The following is a 24453-nucleotide window of genomic DNA, read 5'->3' as shown; positions in this document are numbered from 1 at the left end:
GGTTTTTTGAAAGTGAAATTGTGTTTGACAAATTTATGTATTTTTGAGGGTGTAACTAGCAGGTTGATAAGGTAAATATCTATCAGTAGTTGCAGTATATTTGTAATTTCAAAGTGCATTTGATAAGGTGCCACATAGAATGTTACACAAGATTAGTGCTCTTGGGATTAGGGTAATACATTAGCATGGATTGAGGATTGGTTAACGGATAGAGAAAAGAATGTAGCAATAAACGGGTCATTTTCAGGATGGCAGGTTGTAACTAGTGGAATGGCACAAGGATCAGTGCTTGGGCCTCTGCTATTTGCAATCTATATTAATGACTTGAATGAGGGACTACTGAACATAATATATCCAAGTTTGCTGACGATACAAAGCTAGGTGGGAAAGTAAGCTGTGAGGAGGACACAGTCTGAAAAGGAATGTACGCAGGTCAAGTGAGTGGGCTGGAGCATGGCAGATGGAATATAATGTCGTGAAATTATCCACTTTGGTAGGAAGAACTGAAAAGCAGAATATTTTTTCGTAGATGAGAGACTAGTAAATGTTGGTAATCAGAGAGATTTGGGGGTCCTTGCACACGAATCAGAGTTAATATGCAGGTACAGCAAGCAATTCGGAAGCCAAATAATATGTTGGCCTTTATTGCTAGAGGGTTGGAGTGTAAGAGTAAGGAAGTCTTGCTGCAATTATACAGGGCTTTGGTAAGACCACACCTGGAGCACTGGGCACAGTTTTGGCCTTGTATAAGGAAGGATATAATTGCCTTGGAGGGATGCAACCAAGGTTCACTGGCTTGAATCCTCGGCTAAGCAGGCTGGCCTCTGAGGCGCGATTGAGTAGAATGGGCCTACATTCTCGAGTTCAGAAGAATGAACGATGATCTCATTGAAACATATAAAATAGAGGCTTGACAGGGTTGATGCTAAGAGGCCGTTTCCCCTGGCTGGGCGGGGGAAAAAGAAAAGACTTGCATTTCTATAGCGCCTTTCATGACCACCGGACACCTCAAAGTGCTTTACAGCCAATGAAGTACTTTTGGAGTGTAGTCACTGTTGGAGAGTCTCGAACTAGTGGACATAGTCTCGGGATAAGGGGTCGGCCATTTAGGACTGAAGAAATGTCTTCACGGAGAGCTGTGAACCTTTGAAATTCTCTACCCCAGAGGGCTGTGGATGCTCAGTCGATGAGTATACTCGAGACTGAGAAGTGTGAGGTAATGCATTTTGGCAGAAGGAACAGGGAGAGGCAATATACACTTAATGGCACAGAGTGTGCGGGGACAGAGGGACCTGGGGTTATTGGACATAGGTCCCTGAAGGTGGCGGGACATCGTGAAAGAATGGTTAGCAAAGCATATGGGATCTTGGGCTTCATAAATAGAGGTATTGAGTACAAAAGTAGAGAAGTTATGCTGAACCTTTATAAAGTGCTGGTTAGGCCACAACTGGAGTATTGTGTCCAGTTCTGGTCACCACACTTTAGGAAAGATGTGACGGCCCTTGAGAGGGTGCAGAAGAGATTTACCAGAATGGTTCTGGGGATGGGGGATCTTGGCTAGATCCAAGACAAGTTGGAGAAGCTGGATTTATTTTCATTAGAGCAAAGGGGGTTGAGGGGTGATTTGATGAAGATGTGCAAGATTATGACTGGTTTGGATAGGCTAGATGGGGAAAGGCTGTTCCCACTAGTTGTTGGTACAAGGACTAGGACACAGATTTAAGGTTTTGGACAAGGGATACAGGGGGAAGTGAGGATAAACTTTTTTTACGCAGCGAGTGGTGAGGACCTGGAACTCGTTGCCGACAGAAGTGGTGGAAGTGGAGACACTCAATGTTTTGAAGGGGAGACTGGATAGGCACTTGAGGGAAATAAACTTGCAGGGCTACGGGGATAGAGCGGGGGAACTGGATTGCTCTACAGAGCCGGCACGGACTTGATGGGCCGAATGGCCGCCTTCTGTGCCGTTATGACTGAGATTTTTGGGCACTAAGGGAGTCGAGGGATATGGGGATAGGGCAGGAAAGTGGATTTGACAGAAGTTCGGCCATGGTCTTATTGAATGGCGGAGCAGGCTGGAGGGGCTGTATGGCCTACTCCTGCTCCTGGTTATGTTCTTCACACACCTTTTAACAGTCAAGCTGCAAAGGTACAGATCGAGTCATTTTCATAAGCCTTTGACTGCACAGACAATGTTTTTTTGGTCTTCTCCCTCTTGTCCTTTGAAGGTTCTGTGCTCTTGCTGGGGTATAGCCACCCTCCAGTAGCTCTGAAGTGGATATTTTTCATAGGTGAGCTTGAAGAGTGTTGTCAGGTGTTTGGCCCTCCCTCTGTCAGCAGCTTCTCTCTGTTCCTTTTGCTAAGCCTCTGTTTAACACTATGCAAATACTTGTAATAAAATGTGTCATTTCTGAGACAGTTTTAAAGAATCGTAAACATACAGCGTTAGATTTTGGACATGGGTAATGTTGGTTACATAGCAGGGGTAGGGAGTGGTTCACGCGCTCAGTGGCTTGTGCAAAATTTCTGTTCATAGACACACAACAAGATAACATCACGCACAATGACTGCATTCTCCATGTGTCAGCCCAGACACTTTACATTGCTAAGTCATTTGCTGGCTTTCCCAAGGGCATGCTGTAATGGTACTCTGATCTATCTGCTTCCGCCACTTTCACTGATGCTGTTTTGAGCTGATGACTTGAAGGGGTGCACAAGAGCACCCAGGCACTGGGAGAGGGTGAATGGGAGGTGTACAGCCGAGGGGGGAATTAGGGGGGGTGCACGGGAAGTACACACTGGGAAGGGGAGGGTGGCGCCCACTTGCATTTTGCCTCATTGCCTTAAGTTATGTGCCTGACCCCAGCTCGGCATGTTCTCGCCCTGTGTCCAAGTTGGCGTATTGCTGTTGCTGTACCATGTGATTCCACTCTCGCAGTCAAGGGGTCCAGTTACAGGAGGGCACCACTGCAAGTTGGCCTACTCTGCAACATTGAAAATTCCCTTTGTGAGCTGACACAGATTCCCTCAGTTTGTGTATCTGTTACATGGCGACTGTGGTCGAATCTCTATGTAACTTCTGTCACCGTACCCAGAGCATTCAACCATTGTAAGTGACTAGTGTGGGGCACAGCCTGTTCACACGATAAAATATTGGGACTGTTTTGACAGTGGGATAATATGATGTGTAAATCTCTGTCTGCTACTTGTGACGCTCTTGCTGGTTTGCCTTCTCCACCAGCCCCTTTCGCTGGTGAATGTTGCTCATGCCCTGTTAAATTGAAATTACAGCAGAATAAAATGAAGCATATCTGAAAGCTGTCATTTGAACTATGTTACCAGGGTGACCTCAAAGCATGCTGAGCTGCATTTCTGCAGAACTAGATTGAAAATCCCTTTTATGTTTAAAAATTAATAATGGTGTCTCCCTCTTGATTGTGCCCTTGGGATCCCTTGCCCTGTATTTAAAATGGACTATGGCGAAACAGGACACTTTATCTTACACGGATGTTTACTATTACCTGTATCGCAACATTAAAATCCATCTGACATATTCAACCTATCTACATAATTAATCCCACGTCTCTCTGAAGATTGTCAATCTTTCTGCTCATTAACCCCACCGTGCTTTGTTATCCACAATTGTAATACTAGTAACGACATCCTGTTCCGTATCATTCAAAAAGATTGTAAATTGCTGGGCTGCAAAAGCAGAGTGCTTGGACCTCCACTGGCTGCTGTTCTCCAGGCATAGCACTTCCTGTTTATTATCAGTCTCTGTCTCCTGTTGCCATCCATTTCTCAATCCGTTCAACTGTTCCATGAGCCTTAAACTCTACGTCTAGCCTCTCGTAAGGAATTTTGTCACATGCCTTTTTGAAAGTTGAAGTAAACTATCTGTAATAGCAGAAAATGCTGGTAGCACTCGGCAGGTTAGGCAGCATCTGTGGAGGGAAAAAGAGTTGACGTTTCAGGTCGATGATCTTGTGGCAGAACTGGAAGACGTTGGAGATGAGCAGTTTTTACGCAAGTGCAGAGCCGAGGAAAAAGGGGAGCAGGGAAAGAACAAAAGGGAAAGGCCCAATAGGGTGGAGGGCAGGAGTGATTTAAATGACAAAAGGAATGATGGTGCAAGGCAAAAGGAGGTGATAATGGGGCAAGTATAGAAACAAGCGATGGGCCCAGAGAAGCGCTAAATGGCTACAGCAGAATAGCAGTAGGGGGGTCGAGGGGAAACATGGAAAACCTGGCAAAGAGAAGGCTCCTGTGACCTAGGAATGTGGCAGAAGAAAGGCAGGTAGAACCCAGGGGTGTGGATAAAAATGCCTCATGGGCTTAAGGGGGGGGAAATGGACACTAGGCCAAAGGAGAGGTTAGCGGAAGTAACCGCAAACTTGGTCGAAGAGGTGGATTTTATGGAGGATCTTGGCGGTGGACGGGTTTTGGGAGGGATTTCATGGACATGAGGCCAAGGCAGCTGAATGGTGGGACAAATGGAGGAAGGGATGTACAAGAGGCCAGACTTGGGATTGTAGAGTTGGGAGAGGTCAGTGTATCTCTCTTCTTGAAGGTATTGCCCCCCTCTCCTTCAAATCTGGCATCATTACCCCTCTGCTCAAAAAAAAAAAAACCCTTGACCCCTCCATCCTGGCAAACTATTGCCCCATCTCCAACATTCTTTTCCTCAAGTCCTTGAACGTATTGTCGGCTCCCAAATCCATTCCCATCTATCCCAGAACTCCATATTTGAATCTCTCGAATCAGGTTTCCGCCCCTGCCACAGTACCAAAATGGCTTTTATCAAAGACACAAATGATGGCCACTGTGACGAAGGTAAACTATCCCTCCTCGTCCTTCTCGACCTGTCTGCAACATTTGACATGGTTGACCGCACTATCCTCCTCCAACGCCTCTTCAGTCGTTCAGCTGGGTGGGACTGCACTCGCCTGGTTCCATTCTTATTTATCTAATCGTAGGCAGACAATCACCTGCAACAGCTTCTCTTCCTGCTCCCACACCATGACTTCTGGTGTCTCCCAAGGATCTATCCTTGCCCCCCTCCTATTTCTCATTTACATGCTGCCCCATGGTGACATCATCTGAAATCACAGCTTCATTTTCCTTTCTTAGGCAGTGACTCGGAACTGAGGATGACTTGCTTCTACATTAAAAATGAGTTCTCAGGTGACTGATGAGTCCAATGCGGGACCCACCGTCTCTCACAGGTGGGGCAGATGGTGGTTGAAGGGGCGGGTGGGTGGGGTGCTTGGGTTGACGTGCGCTGCCTGCGGGTGGCTTCCGCTTGCTCCCAGCGAAGAGACTCTGTGTTCGGCGCCTTCCCGGATGCTTCTCCACTTTGTGCGGTCTTGGGCCAGGGATTCCCAGGTGTCGGTGGGGATGTTGCACTTTTCAAGGAGGCTTTGAGGGTGTCCTTGAAGCGTTTCCTTTGCCCACTTGGGGCTCTCTTGCCGTGCCGGAGCTCCGAGTAGAGCGCTTGTTTTGGGAGTCTCGTATCGGGCATGCGGACAATGTGACCCGTCCATCGGAGCTGATCGAGCGTGGTCAAAGCTTCGATGCTGGGGATGTTGGCCTGAGCAAGAACACTGACGGTGCGCCTATCCTGCCAATGGATTTGCAGGATCTTGCGGAGGCAGCGTTGGTGGTACCTCTCCAGTGTTTTGAGGTGCCTGCTGTACATGGTCCATGTCTCTGAGGCATACAGCCGGGCGGGTATCACTGCTGCCCTGTAGACCATGAGCTTAGTGCCGGGTTTGAGGTCCTGCTCTTCAAACACTCTCTTCCTCAGGCGACCGAAGGCTGCACTGGCACACTGAAGGCGGTGTTGGACTTCATCGTCGACGTCTGCCCTTGTTGACAGTAGACTCCCAAGGTATGGAAAGTGAAAACATTTTCCACATGTACGCTGATGGCACCCAGCTCTCGCTCACCACCACCTCTCTCGACCCCTCCACTGTCTCTCAATTGTCACACTACTTGTCCGACATCCAGTACTGGATGAGCAGAAATTTCCTCCAACTAAATATTGGGAAGACTGAAGCCATTGTCCTCGGTCCCCGCCACAAACTCCGTTCACTAGCCATCGACTCCATCCCTCTCCCTGTCTGAGCCTGAACCCGACTGTTTGCAACCTTCGTGTCATATTTGACACAGATGAGCTTCCAGCCACACCATCACTAAGACTGCCTATTTCTATCTCTGGAACATCACTCAATTCCACCCTTGCCTCCGCTCATCTGCTGCTGAAGCCCTCATCCATACCTTTGTTACCTCTAGACTTTACTTGAATGCACTCCTGTCTGGCCTCCCACGTCCTACCCTATGTAAACTTGAGGTCGTCCAAAGCCCTGCTGCCCGTGTCCTAATTTGCACCAAGTCCCGTTCACCCATCACCCCAGTTAAGTAATGCCTCGTTTTTAAAATTCTTATCCTTGTTTTCAAATCCCTCCATGGCCTCACCCCTCCCAAGCTCTGTATTCTTTGACAGCCCTCCGAGATATCTGCGCTCCTCTAATGCTGGCCTCTGCAACATCCTCGGTTTTAATTGTTCCTCCATTGATAGCCGTCTCTTCACCTGCCAAGGTCCTGAGCTCTGGACTTTCCTCCTTCAACCTCTCTGCCTCTCTAACTTTTTCTCCTTTTAAGAGGCGCCTTAAAATCTACCTCTGACCAAGATCTGACCTAATATCGCCTTGTGGCCTGGTGTGACAACGCTTCTGTGAAGCACCTTGGGACATTTTGCTACTAAAGGTACTATATAAATACAACTAGTTGTTGGTATCAGGTTGTACCCCATGTTTCAGTCACTCTTACTACGGCATGATTTTCTGATTTTAAGCAATGACTATAGCTCCCTAAATTTCTTTCATACATTCTATATGAATATCCATTTTAGTTTGGGTCCCTTGATTTATCAATTGTCCACTTTTTTTGCTTTCCCAATCCTGATGATTTTTTTTCTGTTTTAATGTCATTAAAGCTTGCTCCCTCCTTATTACTGAGACCTAAAACTTGCTTGCCCTTCTAAGCTGCCTGTTCTAGTCACTTGCTTCCCCCCCCCCCCCCCCCCCGCTCCCCTCCGCCGTGTTACTTTAATTCCTCTCCCACAACTCTCCCTTTGAGGGTATTGATCCCAGCTCTATTCGGGTGTAGCTCAGATCAGTACAACTTATTCCTGCCGTAGAACATGTGGTCCAAGTACAAGTCAAGGTTTTTGATTCTGACCCACATCCCATCCATTCAATCCTAAGAGCCTTGTAATGCATGTAATAGCTGAAGGATGAAACTGTCCCTGAGCTTATTTCATGTACCAACACCAATGCCCCAGAGGGAGAAAATAAAATCTGTACGTTTAAATGTGCCTACACTCTTTAGTCCATTGCCTCAGCAGACTTGCATCCACCAGTAATTCACCCTTGTTATGCACCTTGGTGATCTCTGAAGACACCATGCAACTTTGGTAGGACACTAATCTAGAATTGTGGTACCAGATATTTTCCACAGTTCAAATGGACCTGATGTGAGGATCCAAATGAAGTGCTCCTACACCCACTCCAAACAGACTGCTGATGTGGCCTTGCTGCAATCAGTAATTCTAGGATTTAAGTGGTGTACTGGCAGCTGACCGGAGAATTGCATCAGGGAGTTGGACCAAATAATGGCGCTTTAAACTTCCTCGGCATCAGTGCTAAAGAAGGCTGGTATACTATTGCCAGCTCTTGCGATTGAGTGACTCGAGCTTGATGCTGCTATTGTACTGCGTGGTCTTTTGGCATTGTTCCTGTGCTCAGTTACCAGCATTGTTTAGAATGGCTGAATGATCTGTGCTTCTATCTGACCTGAACTTCATTCAACCACTTCAACACAATTTTAGTTTTACGATGAAGGGTAGCCTTGGTTTTGAGCTGCTATCAGTTGGTGTGATAATGGCGTTGCTTTTGTACATTATCTGGGAATAGGAGGTTTTCTGGTTAAGAAACTTGACTGTGTTGTGGGGAGAATCTCCTTTGTCCTTGTATGTTCCAGTATCTTTCGGTTAGACCACACTGATTGGAGTGATGGGGGATGTCTTATTACATGAACCAACATAGACAATACTTATTAATAGTGACACTTCGCCTGTGATAGGTGTTTGTCGTGTCCACGGTATCTATTGTCATATGTATAATTTCTCTGTTCTCTCCCTCTATGAAACTCGAGGCTTTTATTATGCAAGTTAGCTCTCCAATACTGTAATGTTATGCTCTTTGGGTTTGAAGAGTTGGAAAGCGGTAAGACTGCAGCACATATTTCTACAGCCACCTCTACTTGACTGTCACCAAAGCAACACCAAGGTACTGCTACTCAAAGATTCAGCAAATAGTTTTAGTTGGCACTCAAGTACTTCAGCCAATTGACTAAAAGGTAGCTAATACTGTACATCAAACGCTGCTTGCCTGCCTGTCGTGCTTCTCGCCAAATCTTGTGTCCCTCTCGTACTCTTTTTTGCATTAATTGAAGGATAGTTGAGAGTCCGAAGACTGAGGACAGAGATGATTTCAGCAGTTACCTGCCTCTGTCTGGTGGAATTAGACTCGTGTTGCATCCTTTAGGCTAGGTGGCTTCAGACGTGGCTAGGGATTGTTTCCAGTTTGAAATATTTCCAGCATTACTCAACAGCATTTACCTCGGCAGCCCTAACCATGTCCTCAGTCACAACAGCAAAAAGTGAAAGTCAGTGAGGTAGCTCATCTGCATTTAAATGGGTTTGTTTTGTGCTCCCCCTCATTTCAAAGGTGGTAAAATTCAGTGATCCCGCTAAAGAGAAATGTGTGCTCCAAAATAGTTATCTAAATGATAAACAAGCACCCGAAGACCATTGTTTTAAACAAAGCACTGATTTTGCTTGACACCGAAGTAGGATAAGACAGGCTCGGCCTCTGTCACAAAAGTGCCCATGGAAATACAGTAAATGAAGTGAATTCTGTGGCTGGATGAGTTAGGAGAAAGCCCTTTTGCTCGTAGCTGAAGATTTAACTGGGAATCTCCAGCAGCAATCTCTTGGTTGTTTGCACTTCAGGGGCTGTGCGAGGTGGCCATTGAACAGCTTCAGAATGTGCGTACTAGTGGAGGACTGTTTGCAGGTGCTGATCCACCACCCCCAGCCCACACAGAGCTTCATTCAAAGCAACGATGTTTTAGCCTGGACCCCAAGAATTGCTGTGCGCCTGCAGATCAGCAGCTTTTGGTTGAAGCACTACATGGGTGCTTCAAATTCCTGCCTCTGAATTTCCTCCATCAGTAGAGTTGAATTATCCAAAATACCTTGGGGTGGGGGTGTTTAGTCTCCCTAATAATGTTTCCACGTAATGTGTGGAATGTGATGTGTGTTGGTTGGGATTTAAGAAAAAGCCCAGGTGGTGGAGTGGGAACGCTGAGTAGACCACCCCCGCGCCCACCCCCGCCCCCGAACAAAAAAATATACCACCGACACTGGTTCCTGCGGAGTTGTGTATTTAATTTGGTCATTACAGTTGTTATACTCATTCAGTTGGAAGCATATTGACGTATCCACACAGTGGTATTGTAATAAATCTGGTCGGACTTCACCTTTTTTGAAAAAATTTAAATGAATATTGATTTTTAATGGAACTTCCAACCTAACAGGAGAACTGCAGTCAGTGGTGCAGTAACGAGCCTGCTTCATGTACGCCTGTCCTGATATTTTAACTGGCTTTGGCAGAAAGACACTCAAGAATATCTTGACCTTATGTTAAAGGTGCTGTGTAAATGTCTGATTTTTATCGCTATCCACAAGTAGTTGAGTATAACGCCCCCTTACCCTTGCCATCCACAAACCCCTCTTTGAATGTTCAATTCTTCCAGCAGATTTTCCAGGGTTAGAATTCATTCTGTTTGAATCTTGAGCTCACTGTGAAGTATGAATAACTCAAAGGCTCCAAGGTGTCAACCATCTGCTCAAGGCAGTTAATATGACACATCACATATTCTGCTCCCCACCCCCTCAGATAGCCCTGTTGCCAGGCACACTGCCTGGTACATTGCCAATTTATACAAAAGGAGATCCAGGTCCAGTTACCTGTCTGTGTCACGTTGGCTGATCTTGGCCAGTGCAGCAGGTGTGGTGTAACAATTGGCCTCAGTGCCCTTCACAAGTGAGAGGAAGAATCGTCTTTCGCTCCTACTCCCCTCTCCTCTTCACGGGCTCCAACTGGAAAGTGTTTCTGTGGAGGTTGGGTGAGTAAGGATCCTGTTCAGCTGTGAAACTTGCACAGGCGAAGAGCCTGCCTACACTTGATTGACCTGCATGTGAATAATCACCATTTGGGCTGTTTCTGGTGCCTGTGGAACTATACACCAGCATCAGTCAGCACTTCCAGGTGAAAACTGCAGATGTTTGGGGGAGTGGAGGGGAAAAGGACACTGGGGGAACATCTTGCCACAGGATCATTGGAGCCACCAGAAAAGGCAGCCATCACTGCAATGCAGCACCTCATATGAAAAGGAATGCAGTTGTCCCCCATTACAACTGCCTCTACCTCACGCACATTAACACAAACTCTTGTGCACACTTTTGTTACCTCCAGACTTTACTTTTTGGCAGCATCCCAAACTACATCATCTGCCACCTTCAACTCATCCCAAACTTCACCACCCAGATCCCTAACCAGACGAAGTCCCACTCGCCCAGCATCCCTGGCCTCCATGACCAACATGGCTCCCGCTTTCCCAACACAATTCAAAATCTTTGTCCTCACTTACATTTCCTCTGGTTTTGCCTCACCTTATCTCTGCAGGCTCCTCCAGCCTGTCGTCTTCGGCCCTCTAATCTTGGCCTCCTGCTCATCCAATGCTCCCTTTGCTGCACCATTGCTGGCTGAAACTTTATTGTTTCAGTCCTACTCTCTGGAACCTTTTCTAAATCCCTTGCCTTGTTATTATTCCTCATCTTGGAAAACTCTGACTCCTCTGCTCTTATCTCTTCCTTGTGAAGTGCCTTGGGCTGTTTTCAACCTAAAGCCTATGTATAAATTCAAGTTGCTGCTTGTTGAAGTGTCGGCACTCAAACCCAAGCTTTCTGACCTGAGTGTGAGTGCAGCTGAGCCAAGCTGACCGACTAGTCTTTGTGAAACTGCCATTTATTGTATGGTTCTGCAAGCGAGGAGTAATCGACGTGACTCCTGTCAACTCACCCTTTAAATCCAGTTCCTTTCTGTACAGTGCAACCACTTGAATGGTGGACCATGAGAGCAGGCAGGATTGGCAGTCAACGAGGTCACCAAAGAGGCAGGATTTATTATGATTCCAACTATTTGTGGTGGTTGAAGTGGTAAATAGTAGTACCAATATTTCTGTTTTGATGAGAAACACTGAGTGTATTTGGCAGTATTACTTGCCTATAATGTGAAAATAGCTCAAAAGAAAACTCCTTTGACCACATTAACAAGACCATGGCAGACTACGATGTAGTAAGGAGGCCCTTGATCCAGGTACGTGTTCTGCTGCCCAGCAAAGTGGACTGGAATGCAAAGGCCCATCAGCTGGTGCCCATTGTCGGCAGTCTTGCTTCAGTTTGCATCTGCATTAACTTCAGTGCCAGTGTATAAATGTGAGCGCACACAGGCAGCAATTATTTTAAGAGGCTGTTGGCTGACCTGCACATCAATTTCTCTGAGAGCTGCTCGAGCAGGGTTGTAAACGTCAGCGGAGCATTTTGCAAACTTGTAATTATTGAAAATACATTCCGTTCAACTTTCATTTTTTTTGTGCTTTCAATGTTCAGTTTGTTGACGCGTGATTAACTTTAAACTGAGCACTCGTAACCATCACATCTTGTGCGCGGTGTTGGTTGTTACGGCCAAGCAAACGGACCACTAAATCGCTTAAGTAGTTGGCTCCCAACCAGCTCTTGATCAGGACCACCGGCTTATAGTGACTGAGTGACCTGGATTCCATTTTTATTATGTGCAATTCTGGGAGGTGGGGGGATCGCGTTCTACATTTTTGAAGCAAGTGTACCAGTGGCTTAGATCGAAGTCTCATTTCTCGCCTGCCTCTTAACATTTACATTTTTTTCGTCAAAGAAGCTGGTTAAAAAGCAAGGCTCCGGATGCTACCAAGGCTGAAAATGACTGCATAAAAGATGAAGTAAATAAGAAAGTAGTAATTAGGTGATGCACGAGATGGATTACAAGGAGAGTAACGGTGTAAACAGAAGGGTCAGGTTGCCACCCTAGGATGCTGGCACATTTTGTCCTGTGTCCAAGATTGGGGGCGATGGTCCTATCCAGGGGGATCTGCCAGCTTTTTGATTTGGTTGTAAATTTTCAACCAGACTACTAAGTGCACCACCAGTATAATTTGTATGATCTGATCTGATCTCCCATTTCACAATTTGGTCCTGACCTGTGGGAGGAAGTATGTAGAGTGGGTGAGCTGTGTGAGGAGAACTAAATTCTCAACGTCTCTTAACTTGAGGTTGCTAAGCTATGAAGAGATTGAATCAGTAGTGGTGTGGTGTTGAGACTTTCATACCGAGTTGTAAATAATTTGAACAAATTAAAATTTAGATTGCTTTTTGTAGGATTTCCAAAGCCCTGTTCATGCAGGCTCCGTTCTTTTGTCGGACAGGGAGAAGCGAGTGAAAGGAGATGATGTGAGTTCCAAGGGCAGAACTTCCCATTCATTATTGGGCCTTGTCAATTTGTAAATATGAGGACTTTACATTGCCTGTGGCTTTATCACATGAATGAGCTGCAGATGTATGTCGGTTAAGTAAACAGAAATCTTATTGAGTTGAGGAAAGATCCTTATAGTTGGGCATCAGGTAGGACTAATGAACACTTGTGGATTTTGGAAGCTGGAATACGCACTGGGCCAGAGCAATGTGCGTGGACCTGGGTGGCTGGAATAGAGTGGATCTAGGGCATGCGCGTGGGCCTCGGTGACTGGAATAGAGATTATCCAGGGACTGTGCATGGACCTCAGTGACTGGAGTGGAGACAGGATCCAGAGGATGCCTTAAACCATTGAAATGGGCTAACAAGTGGCCGCTGGTTCAAAAATGGTACCGTTGCTTCAGTAGCAGAGAAAAACAGCGAGTATGAGGACCCCCAGTAGTAGGAATGGAAATGCCACCTAGAGTGTGTGCAAACCCAACCTAGGCGGGGCCGCTGAATGCATGCGAGCAGACTAGTGAATATGTGAGACCCCTTTAAGTGGCATGGAGTCGAGACCAGTAAAATCCAAAACTTATCTGGCAATGCCCAGTTAATTTTTGTTTTTCCTTTTATTTTATTTTATTTTTTTCAGACAGCGGCAGTAATGTGACAAGTTTAAATGTGAAAGAGTGGCAGGATGGTCTACGGGCACTGTTACCAAATATTAACATCAATTTTGGGGGACTACCAAATGCTGCTTCCTGCTCTTCAGTGAACCATGCAGCACCAACCTCAGCCAACAGCACCAGCCTGAACTGGGAGAGTGGGAGTAGCTGGATGGACCCAGCAATTATAACAGGTGAGGCCAACAGATCATCTCCATTCAGCTCACTCCTTTACCCCTGTGTGAACCCAGTCTGGAATCCAGGGTTCCATTTTGAACTCCAGCCAAAGAAGCAATGCTGATTGACAGAATCATCCTTGATTTTGATCTTCAGTTTTGAAATTGCTAGTCATGGGATTTGTATCCATAATTTCAGTTGTTGCTGGGACCAATTGACTAATGCTGTAGAAAGAAAGAAAGCCTTGCATTTATATAGCACCTTTCATGACCTCAGGATGTCACAAAGCACTTTACAGCCAATGAAGTACTTTTTGAAGTGAAGTCACTGTTATAATGTAGGAAACGTGGCAGCCAATTTGTGCACAGCAAGCTCCCACAAACAGCGACATGATAATGACCAGATAATCTGTTTTTTAGTGACGTTGATTGAGGGATAAATCTTGGCCAGGACACCAGGGATATCTCCTCTTTAAAATAGTGCCATGGGATCTTTTATGTCCACCCGAGAGCAGATGGGGTCTTGGTTTAACGTCTCACCCGAAAGTGGAGTGCCAGGTTTTTTCCTTTTGCTTACTCATAAGCAATATATTTCCTTTTTGTGATAGCCGATATTGGAAAGTAACTGCTCCACTGGGTGAACCGGGCTAAAGCCAGTCCTGACTGAATCACCGGACCGGACTGGACTGGAGCTTGTGTGTCGCTCACTCGGTAAATCGGAGTGCAGGGCACATTGAATGTATTCTGCAGTTCCACGCTCGGATTTCTGATCACCCAGGTTACGGTGAAGCATCATGGAGGGCGTGTGAAATTTTCACACGACGCTCACTACTGCTGTGTGAAGTACCCTGCTGCACAGTTACAGATTCTGCCCTTGCAAACTTGTGCTGTGCCTAGAGTGAGCGTTTTGAGGTGATGTGAAAGACCTGCTGGGTCCAGGTCTGTCACTGGCGGGGGGTAGAGCTGGGTTCGGCTGGAGGTGCTGGATCAGTATTCTGAGATGCTCTTAAAGTGCATTTCCCCTGTCGTGCGTTGCTTCCGATGCACCAAATAACCCTTCGTTGACACTTCATGCCTGTGTCATCAGAAACTGGAGCTAAGCCATGGATGGGAGTAGTGAACTACAGTAACCTTCAGATAAATCCCATAACCTGCTTTCTGTACAATTGCTATGCAGGAAACTTCCCAAACTGGCTAAAAGAACAGTTGTGCAGGAGTTACCTATCTTGAATTTAGGGTTAAGGCACATTACTGCTATCTATAAAAAGCAGGCATGCAGTTCTCCAGCTTCTTCCTGAAAATGCCTTGAGTATTGAGGCTAAAGGACAGACCAACACTGCAGCTCACCAAGGACAGACCAACACGGCAGCTCACTAAGGACAAACGAAAAGATGTTGTACATTCACTAAATTTGTGGTGTCAGCACTGAGAGTCTGAATGTTGTGGGTTCAAGTTCCACTCCAGAGACTTGAGCACATATTCTAAGCTGACACGTCAGTGCAGTACTGAGGGAGTGTGCACTGTTGGAGGTGCCATCTTGTATATGAAACATCGAGGCCCTGTCTGCCCTCAGGTGGATATGAAAGATCCCACAGCCTTATTTCAAAGCAGAGCAGGGGAGTTCTCTCCAGTGTCCTGGCCAATATTTATCCCTCAATCAACATCACTAAAACAATGAGCTGGTCATTATTTCATTGATGTTTGTGCGATCTTGTGTGCAAATTGGGTGCCATGTTTCCTACATTACAACATTGACCAGACTTCAAAAGTATTTCATTACCTGTGAAGTGCCTTGGGACGTCCTGAGGCGCTCATCTTTTTTAGACTCGTTGCTTCCACTGGAGTGCCTCTATTTACCGTGTGCAGTAGCCCAGTTGTTATCGACACCCCCCCACCCCCATCCCCTGAAAATGTACCAACTCGATGTGGTGAGATTGCTGAGATATTTTAGTAATTGGCAGATCTTCTGTGTCATCGCTTGGTTGTAGTCTAGAGCACAGTTGAACTGCTAACAATCTGGGCCCTTGCTGATCAGGTGATTTCTAAGGGATTTGCTGTTAGGATACATATATATTTATTGCAGATGCTGGAAATCTGAAATAACAGAAAATGCTGGCAATACTCAGCAGGCCAGGCAACATCTGTGGAGAGAGAAAGAGTTAACGTTTCAGGTCTGGGACCCTTCATCGGAACTGAAAAAAGCTGCAGATGTAACAGATACTAAGCAGGTGCAGAGACACTGGGAGGGGGTGGTTTAGGAGGGGAGGAAGGAATTGAAAGAACACACTGAGACAGGAAAGATTAAATGTTGCAAATGGGAATGGCAAAATCATACAGCATGAAAAATGAGGGCAGGGATTATTACCTGAAATTGTTGAACTCGATGTTGAGTCCGGAAGGCTGTAAAGTGCCTAATTGAAAGATGAGGTGCTGTTCCTCAAGCTTGCGTTGAGCTTCATTGGAACAATGTAATAGGCCGAGGACAGAGATCAGAGTGGGAGTGAAGCGGAGAATTAGTGACAGGCGAACGGAAGCTCAGGGTCGCCCTTACGGACTGAACGGAGGTGTTCCGCTGTCCATATGTATATGTAGCGCTTGCTGGGTGAGTGTGTCGCTCACTCACTGGTTTTGTTGTGGCTCTCGCTCCGTGCATCTGTCAATCGCTCAGTGGGTCGCTTGTCTTTTTTTCATTCTGTACACCCTAAATACGTTGGTGTTATAAAAGCAAAGCAAACGCATGTTTTGAAAATGGGGCCATAAAAGCAGTTAATTGGTCTTTCCTGAATGTTCCTGTGAAGTGCAGGGATCCCGTTGGATGCTGGGGCATACCAGTAGTGTATAAGTTGCATGTCAAAGAAGTTAAACCTTGTCTTTTCAGGCAGAGTCATCCACTCAAAATAGCTGACGAGGCACAGGTGTTGCTGCAGTGACACTATCAGTCACACGCACCAATTTTAGTAGAAAAAGCCTTGCACACAATCCAGGTAAAAGAACTTCATGTGCATATTTATTTAACACACATCTACCTCAATTCAGTGCAAAACTCTGACCAAAGTTTAGAATTCTGGAATTTATGGGACATCTTGGTGCAGTTTCTAGGTTTTTGTCCAGCAGTTGTGACCGATATTGTGATCTGAGACTGCACATTCGTACAAGACTCACCAGACCCACCCCGCTCGCCCTCCCTGCCCGCTCGCCCTCCACGCCTCCCTGCCCACTCGCGCCCGCCCCCCCCCCGTGTCTCGCACCATTTTAGTGGATAACCCATGAGCAGTAACCAAGGGAGTAAAGCGCGCGCAGCGATCAAGAAACACTTGCACTGCTGTTTGTCTACCCATTTCACCAACAGTCACACACAAAGGTTAAAGTTCACATACATAGGCCGTGCGAATATGTGAATGGAGATCGGAGGCCCCACGACGTTGTCTATTGCTCACTTTTAATTACTAATCAGAAATGTGACTGGTCACATCCGGATTGTCAATAAGCACTAGTGGCTGATATAGTGGACATCTACTTAGTGAATGTCCATGTTCTTCACTCAATTGTCTTTTTTGGAGTTGCACTTTCCTTGTGATCACTAAATAGATAGCGCGGTCACATTAGGCAGGTCTCCGGTTCAGTCGTCAGTCTGTGCTGAGTTTGCTAATCTCAGCTGAGGCACCAACTTGGGGCACTGCAATGAACCTCAACACCTGTGAGTTTGAGGGGAAAATTCAGCCAGGGTCCTGCTCCTGATTTACAAACTAATCCCAGTAACTCTTGTTGGTGATGCCCCTACAGTCAAATAGCCTCCCCACATTCACAAATCGCAACATGAATTACTTTCAAAAGGGAATCAGATTTATACTTGAGAGAACTTTGCAATGCTATGTGGAAAGAGCAGGGGAGTGGGACTTGTATGGAAAGCTCTTTCAAAGAGCCGGCACAGGCCATATCGCCAACCTCTGTTGTAAAGTTCTATGAGCAAAAACAAGCTTCTTAAGGATGTGGAGAGAAATCTGTGGCAAGGGGGATTCAAGAAATGATTGAAATGTGTGCCTCTTTAGAAACGTGTCAGATTTCAGGTAAAGAAACAAAAACAGGAGTCTGGAACTGCAGAATGTGGGCAGAACTGTCAGCAATCTCCTGTAATAACAAGTGATCTGTATGGAGATTCTTTGAAGTGAATTAATTGCAGCACCTCTGAAGCATATTACTGCTCCCTTGTTGGCGTATTGATCTGAGCTTCCAGAAGACTTGGCAGAAAGATGTCTGACTTTGGGAAGAGAGCTGTCCATTTCAGGTTTAACCAGAGCTGGACAATAACACTTGTCTACAGGTGTAAGGCACTTAGCAGGAAAGTATCAGGTTACGGATGGGTCTTTCCATTAGAAACTCTCTAATTTAATTCAAGTTTCTAATACACTCACTTGGAAAAGGTGGGCTATGCAAAATTAAATAGATTTTTGTGTAAAATGACAGATGGAAGAATTCACTGTTTCATTCTTTCTCACTTTCATCCGCCCTTTCACTGCCATGTGTGCACTACTTCAAAATTTATGACCGCTATGTATGTTTCCTAATGCAGAGAGACTTCCCCTTCCACATTCAGAACCTCTGGGTGAGTACCCCCTGAGCTTTGGTGTGGAGAGGACTGATCCTGTTAATGGACTGATTTTGTTTTGACTCCTGGCCCCAGAAAGAAGGCCAAGCATGTGGTGGTCTGGGCAGTATTTATAGTTTGTAGGTATCCGGGTTGCAGCAGCTGGTAGCGTTTTGTGAATTAGCTTGTATTGTGCTTTGCAATTGGAAACCAATTCTCAAAGCTTGTACACACCTCAGCAAGCAGGTCTCCAGTTATTTGATGCAAACAGTCTTTAGGGCAGTCAAAACCATTCAATGCAAGGAATGAGCGTGTTGGAACACTGGAGGGCCTAATGATCTCTGCTTGTCCTAGTCTAGATTTATTTTTTCTGTTCATGGGGGGGTAATATTACCAATCTTTATTTTTGCTGTGCCCATCTCCCACACAATACATATACTCAACCCACCACCATCCCCTCTTCTGTATTGCCATAAAGATTAGATTGGGTAATGTGCACAAAATCTGCATTGGAAGTAAATTTTCCCCAAAATCCATGTGCCCAAGATCACCTATTCTAACTTTCCAACAGAATATAGTCAGCAATGGCTCAGCAGTAGAACTGAATGAGTTGAATGCCCACTCCAGAGACTTGAGCAAATAATCCAGGCTGATGCTCCAGTGCTGCCCTGTCAGGTGCTGTTTTTGGGATGGAAGTAAAGGATCCCATGGCATTATTTGAACAAGAGCAGGAGAGTTCTTCCCGGTGTCCTAGCTGATATTTACCAATCAATCAGCATTACTAGGACAGATTATCTGGCCACTTATCTCATTGGTGTTTGAACAATCTTGTGTGCAAATTGGCTGCCGTATTTTCTACATGACAACAGTGACTGCACTTCAAAAGTACGTCATTGATACAAAGCGATTTGGGATGTCCTGAGATTGTGAAAGGTGCTATAGAAATGCAAGTTCTTCTTTGCTTTCTTATGGGTGTCTGTGGTCCTGAAATCCCAGGTTACTAGCAAGATTCTAAAATCGGGCTCTCTTGGTTTACAGTTGTATTTAGTTGCCTTGGTGCATTTAATATATTTTTCTTGCTCTTTGCATGATTTCTGCAACCACTTCTGTCAGCAGATTTTGCAGGAGCCCTACTTGTAAATGTCAGTCAAGTTATCCAGTGTCTTCCAAAGTTGGGAACTCGTACTGGGATTAATAACCCTCAGGACCCCAGCCACCCCTTCCCCAAGTTCGTGTGCAATGCTGGACTGAGTGTGTTAATGCTCTGTGGCCATGGCAACCAGGTCTGCTCCACAGCAGGGATCAGTGGTCAGGGAGAGAAGCCTGATACCAGTGTATTACCCTCCTTTTCTGCCCTCACCTCAGCAGAGGTCGATTATAGGAACCTTACTGCCACCTCAACAACTATGCCAATACAGATGGCATTAAGACCCTTGTACATTAACAGAGTGCTGAAAGAAAAGATGTACAGTTGGTGGGGTTGGATATGTTTGAGATGTACTGCCTGAACAGCATAAAATAATGGGAGGGCAGAACCCAATGTCTAGTGCCTACACTCTGACCTTAGCAACCGTGTTCCAAAGATACTGTCTGTACAGTTTACTGCCAAGTGCCCATTTTGCTAATCCACACTCATTACAGTGGGACTCTGCTCTAACACTCGGCAAACGGTTTCTATGTTTCTAGATTTAGAAGGTGCAGCTTTTGCATCTGTTTCCCAATCTGATTGTTTCTCGTCTTGTGTGTTACTGAGGTGACCAGTGACATTTGGGGTCTGCCCTCTTTCCCCTTCGGTTGTGAAACGTGATGGTTCCTGCAACCATTTGGTAGCAGGGCAACAACCTAAAAGATGCTTGGGACTGTTTGAGAGTCAGCGACACTCAGAATCTTCGAGCACACAGACGCTTTCTCCTGCCATCTTCCTCCACTGCTTGACAACCTTGGTGAATGCAGTTGATGTCATAGCAATGTGATGGTAACTAATGGGGTGGTGAAGTTTCCCAGGCACCCAAATACCTATATAGAATGGAGAGACAGCCAGGTTTCCAGTGCACATGGGGAGCTCTGCAGCTCCAATCGTGGAGCTGTTCACTGCCAACCTAAACGTCGATGTTAAAATCTCTGGAATGCCGTTTACTCAAACTTGACGCTGTCTAATCTTTGGGGCAGATTTGTGCTGTTTGAATTGCGTAGAAGTGAGACTCCTCACTCTTGTGCGCGGTACTCTCTGGGAACCTGTTCCACCCTGTCTCACCTCGCCACCTTAGAGCCGATGAGAGTTTGACAGCAAGAGGATCATAGCACATCTCTCCAGCAAGGCAGCACCTGCCCTGCACCCCCACCCCATGAGTGAGTCTGAGTGGGTGGCAGGTGGAAGTATAAGGAACAGCCGCTAGGTTGGTCATTTTTTAAGACTTAAACATGTCAAAATTAGTTGCATTTTGCAAACCAAAATGAACATGTCTGACACCAGATGAGTGTGCCTCAACAGGTCTGCCTGGTGATTCTCTGGTATCTTACCCCAGTGTTCTTGACTGTTTAGCTGTTTGGCGGTGATGGGGTGTAGGGCGGGGGGGTTGACCCTGAGTATAGCAGGGGTCAGTGTAATAATCAAGAGCTCATCTTTCCATCCTCTTGCCCTCCCCCCTCTCCAGGGGGTGCTCACAAAAATAACTTGGCTGCCTTTCCTCCAACTGACTCGACACAGACCAGGGATCAACTACCTGGGTCTTTAATGGTCTCTGTGGCTGAGTCCCAAACCACACTGTAAATATACTAACTCAGCCATTTTGACAGCTACTTCAGTATGCAGTACCCAATCATAAAACGGCTATCAAATACAGTTAAGCTGTTGGTCTACTCACCGCTTTTTCACAGTATCAATGTAACGGCCACTGCACCGCTTCTGCCTTTCTCCAAATTGAGCTCAACACTTTGTTGCTTGTGTTATTTGATCACTGGCTGTGATTTAACTTTCTGTCAATTGGCACCTTGGGGTGGAGGATTGGGAAGACGAAAGCAATGATGAGACCTGATTATTCAACTTGGCATCAAAAGAGAGATCAATCTCGAGTCTCAACATATTACGGGAAAGGCAGGATCGATAGCAGGGAGTGAGAAGGAATGTACGGAGAAACACGCCGAAGGAAATAGTGAATGCTTCTAAACTAGGAGTTAACAGATTAATGTGCAACAAGTTCCTGGGGTCATTCCATGTCTCTCTGATTACAGCCACCATTACAAATGGGTTCAGTAGCCAAACACACAGCACCTGCAATTTTCTGGCTCATATTTATGTCAATGGGTCCCTGAACATTGCTCCTCTTGTAGTATTAGTGCTGCTGGCTGTCAATTACAATGTCATTTTTTTTCTCTATACATTGGAGAGACTTCAATTGGAAATAAATTGCTGCAAGCATGCTCTGATTAAAATGAGATCTACTCGGTTCAACATGCTAGCAGCATGTTACTGTCACCAGCATGCTAAGTGCTTCATTTACAGCCTTGACCCATTCTCTTTATTTGCATCATTTTGCTTTGCTCCTAAATGCTTTGGCTGCTATATTAAGTGTAGTTCCGCAGCTGCCAAATGACCCCCAGTGCAACCCCCGCAGGTGCTGGACCTCTTGCTCTCTTTCCCCCCGCCCCCCCGCAATTATTTTTTTTAGGTTATGGGATGTGTGCGTCGCTGGCAAGGCCAGCATTTATTGCCCTTGAGAAGGTGGTGGCGAACCGATGCAGTCCGTGTGGTGAAGGTACTCGCGCAGTGCTGTTGGGAAGGGAGTTCCAGGATTTTGTCCCGGCGACGATGGAGGATTGGCGATATACTTCTCAGTCAGGATGATGTGTGACTTGGAGGGGAACTTGCAGGTGACGGTGTTCCCATGCGCCTGCTGCCCTTGTCCTTCTCGGTGGAAGAGGTCATGGGTTTGGGAGGTGCTGCCGAAGAAGCCTTGGCGAGTTGCTGCAGTGCGTCTTGTAGATGGTACACACTGCAGCCACGGTACGCCGGTGGTGGAGGGAGTGAATGTTTATGATGGTGGATTGGATGACAATCAAGCGGGCTGCTTTGCCCTGGATGGTGTCGAGCTTCTCGAGTGTTGGAGCTGCACTCATCCAGGCAAGTGGAGAGTATTCCATCACACTCCTTACTTGTGCCTTGTAGATGGTGGAAAGGCTTTGGGGAGTCAGGAGGTGAGACACTCGCCGCAGAATACCCAGCCTCTGATGTGCTCTTGTTGCCACAGTATTTATGTGGCTGGTCCAGTTAAGTTTCTGGCTAACGGTGACCTCCCCCCCCCACCCCCCAGGATATTGATGGTGAGGGATTCAGTGATGGTAATGCTGTTGAATGTCGAGGGGCGGTGGTTAGAATCTTGCTTGTTGGAGACAGTCATTGTGTGGCTCGAATGTTACCTGCCACTTATCAGCCCAAGCCTGAACGTCCAGGTCTTGTTGCATGCGGGCATTATTTGAGGAGTTGCGAATGGCACTGAACACTGTGCAGTCATCAGTGAACATCCCCATTTCTGACCTTATGTTGGAGAGAAGGTCATTGATAAAGCAGCTGAAGATGGTTGGGCCTAGGACATTGCCCTGAGGAGCTCCTGCAATGATGTCCTGGGGCTGTGTTGATTGACCTTCAACCACCACAACCTTTGTGCTAGGTATGACTCCAGCCAGTGGAGAGTTTTCCCCTCTGATTTCCCATTGACTTCAGTTTTACTAGGGCTCCTTGATGCTACACTCTCAAATGCAGCCTTGATGTCGAGGGCAGTTACTCTCCTCACTTCCTGGAATTCAGCTCCTTTGTCCATGTTTGGACCAAGGCTGTAATGATGTCGGGAGCCGAGTGGTCTTGGCAGAACCCAAACTGGCATCAGTGAGCAGGTTATTGGTGAGTAAGTGCCGCTTGATAGCACTGTTGATGACACCTTCCATCACTTTGCTGGTGATTGAGAGTAGACTGATGGGGCGGTAATTGGGAGGATTGGATTTGTCCTGCTTTTTGTGGACAGGACATACCTGGGCAGTTTTCCACATTCAGATAGGTACCACTGTTGTAGCTGTATTGGAACAGCTTGGCTAGAGGCACGGCTAGTTCTGCAGCACAAGTCTTCAGCACAACAGACGGGATGTTGTCTACCGTGGTTGACACTGCCCTCGACCGTGTCAGTTCTATCTCCCGCACCTCTGCCCTCACCCCTGCCCCTCCCTCCCGGAACCACGATAGGGTTCCCCTTGTCCTCACCTTTCACCCCACCAGCCTCCACATTCAACGGATCATCCTCCGGCATTTCCGCTACCTCCAAAGTGATCCCACCACCAAACGTATCTTCCCCTCCCCTTTCAGCATTCCGCAGGGACCGCTCTCTCCGAGACACCCTAGTCCACTCCTCTATCACCCCAAACAGCCCTTCCCCTTCGCCTGGCACCTTCCCGTGCAAGCGGAGGAGATGTAACACCTGCCCCTATACCTCCCCCCTCCCCACTGTCCAGGGCCCCAAACACCCCTTCCAGGTGAAACAGCGATTTACTTGTACTTCTCGCAATCTAGTATACTGTATTCGCTGCTCACGATGCGGTCTCCTCTACATTGGGGAGACCAAACGCAGATTGGGTGACCGCTTTGCGGAACACTTCCGTTCAGTCCGTAAGGGTGACCCCGAGCTTCCGGTCGCCTGTCATTTCAATTCACCGCTCCATTCCCACTCGGACCTCACCGTCCTTGGCCTCTTGTACTGTTCCACGGAAGCTCAACGTAAACTCGAGGAACAGCACCTCATCTTCCGATTAGGCAGTCTGCAGCCTTCCGGACTCAATATCGAGTTCAACAATTTCAGATCATAACCTCGGCCCCTATTTCATTTTCACTTATATTTTTCCACTCCTTTCCTTTCCCCCCCCCCCCCTTTCCTTTTGTTTCTCTCTCACACCTGGCAGCTATCTTTTGCCCTGCCAGTACACTTTACACCTAATCACAGCCTATTACCATCTCGTCTAGCTTCTAATCTCTTTTACTTCTTTTGGTTCTTTAATTCTTTTGTCCGATCGCAGCCCTGCCTTCGATCTAGTTCCTTTTCTCTCCAGTTTTGAAGAAGGGTCAAACCCGAAACGTCAACTCAAATTTCTCTCCACGGATGTTGCCTGACTTGCTGAGTTTTTCCAGCATTTTCTGTTGTTAGACGGGATGTTGTTGAGGGCCCATAGCCTTTGCTGTATCCAGTGCGCTCAGCCGTTTCTTGATATCACGCGGAGTGAATCGAATTGGCTGAAGACTGGCTTCTGTGATGGTGGGGACCTCGGGAGTAGGGCGATATGGATGATCCACTCAGCACTTCTGGCTGAAG

At 46.6% G+C, this 24453-nt stretch overlaps 1 protein-coding gene across 9 annotated transcripts in view; it reads left to right on the top strand.

Annotated features, from left to right (window-relative positions):
• The window catches only part of cnot4b (CCR4-NOT transcription complex, subunit 4b), a 171261-nt gene that overhangs the window by 134901 nt on the left and 11907 nt on the right, over nt 1-24453 (top strand). For 7 of the 9 annotated variants that reach the window (XM_086008595.1, XM_086008592.1, XM_086008599.1 and 4 more), the window contains one exon: nt 13330-13536. The exons of the other annotated variants lie outside the window; for them this stretch is intronic. In XM_086008595.1, the coding sequence (XP_085864721.1) occupies nt 13330-13536 (207 nt within the window). The remainder of the gene's footprint in view (nt 1-13329; nt 13537-24453) is intronic. 9 annotated transcript variants of the gene reach the window in all.

This window comes from Somniosus microcephalus, chromosome 16, assembly GCF_052327205.1.
Source record: "Somniosus microcephalus isolate GS21.2 chromosome 16, FLI_Smic_1.0, whole genome shotgun sequence".
Classification (NCBI taxonomy): Eukaryota; Metazoa; Chordata; class Chondrichthyes; order Squaliformes; family Somniosidae; genus Somniosus; species Somniosus microcephalus.
Note: the sequence above shows the minus strand (reverse complement) of the source record. Positions and strands in the feature narration are given on the sequence as shown.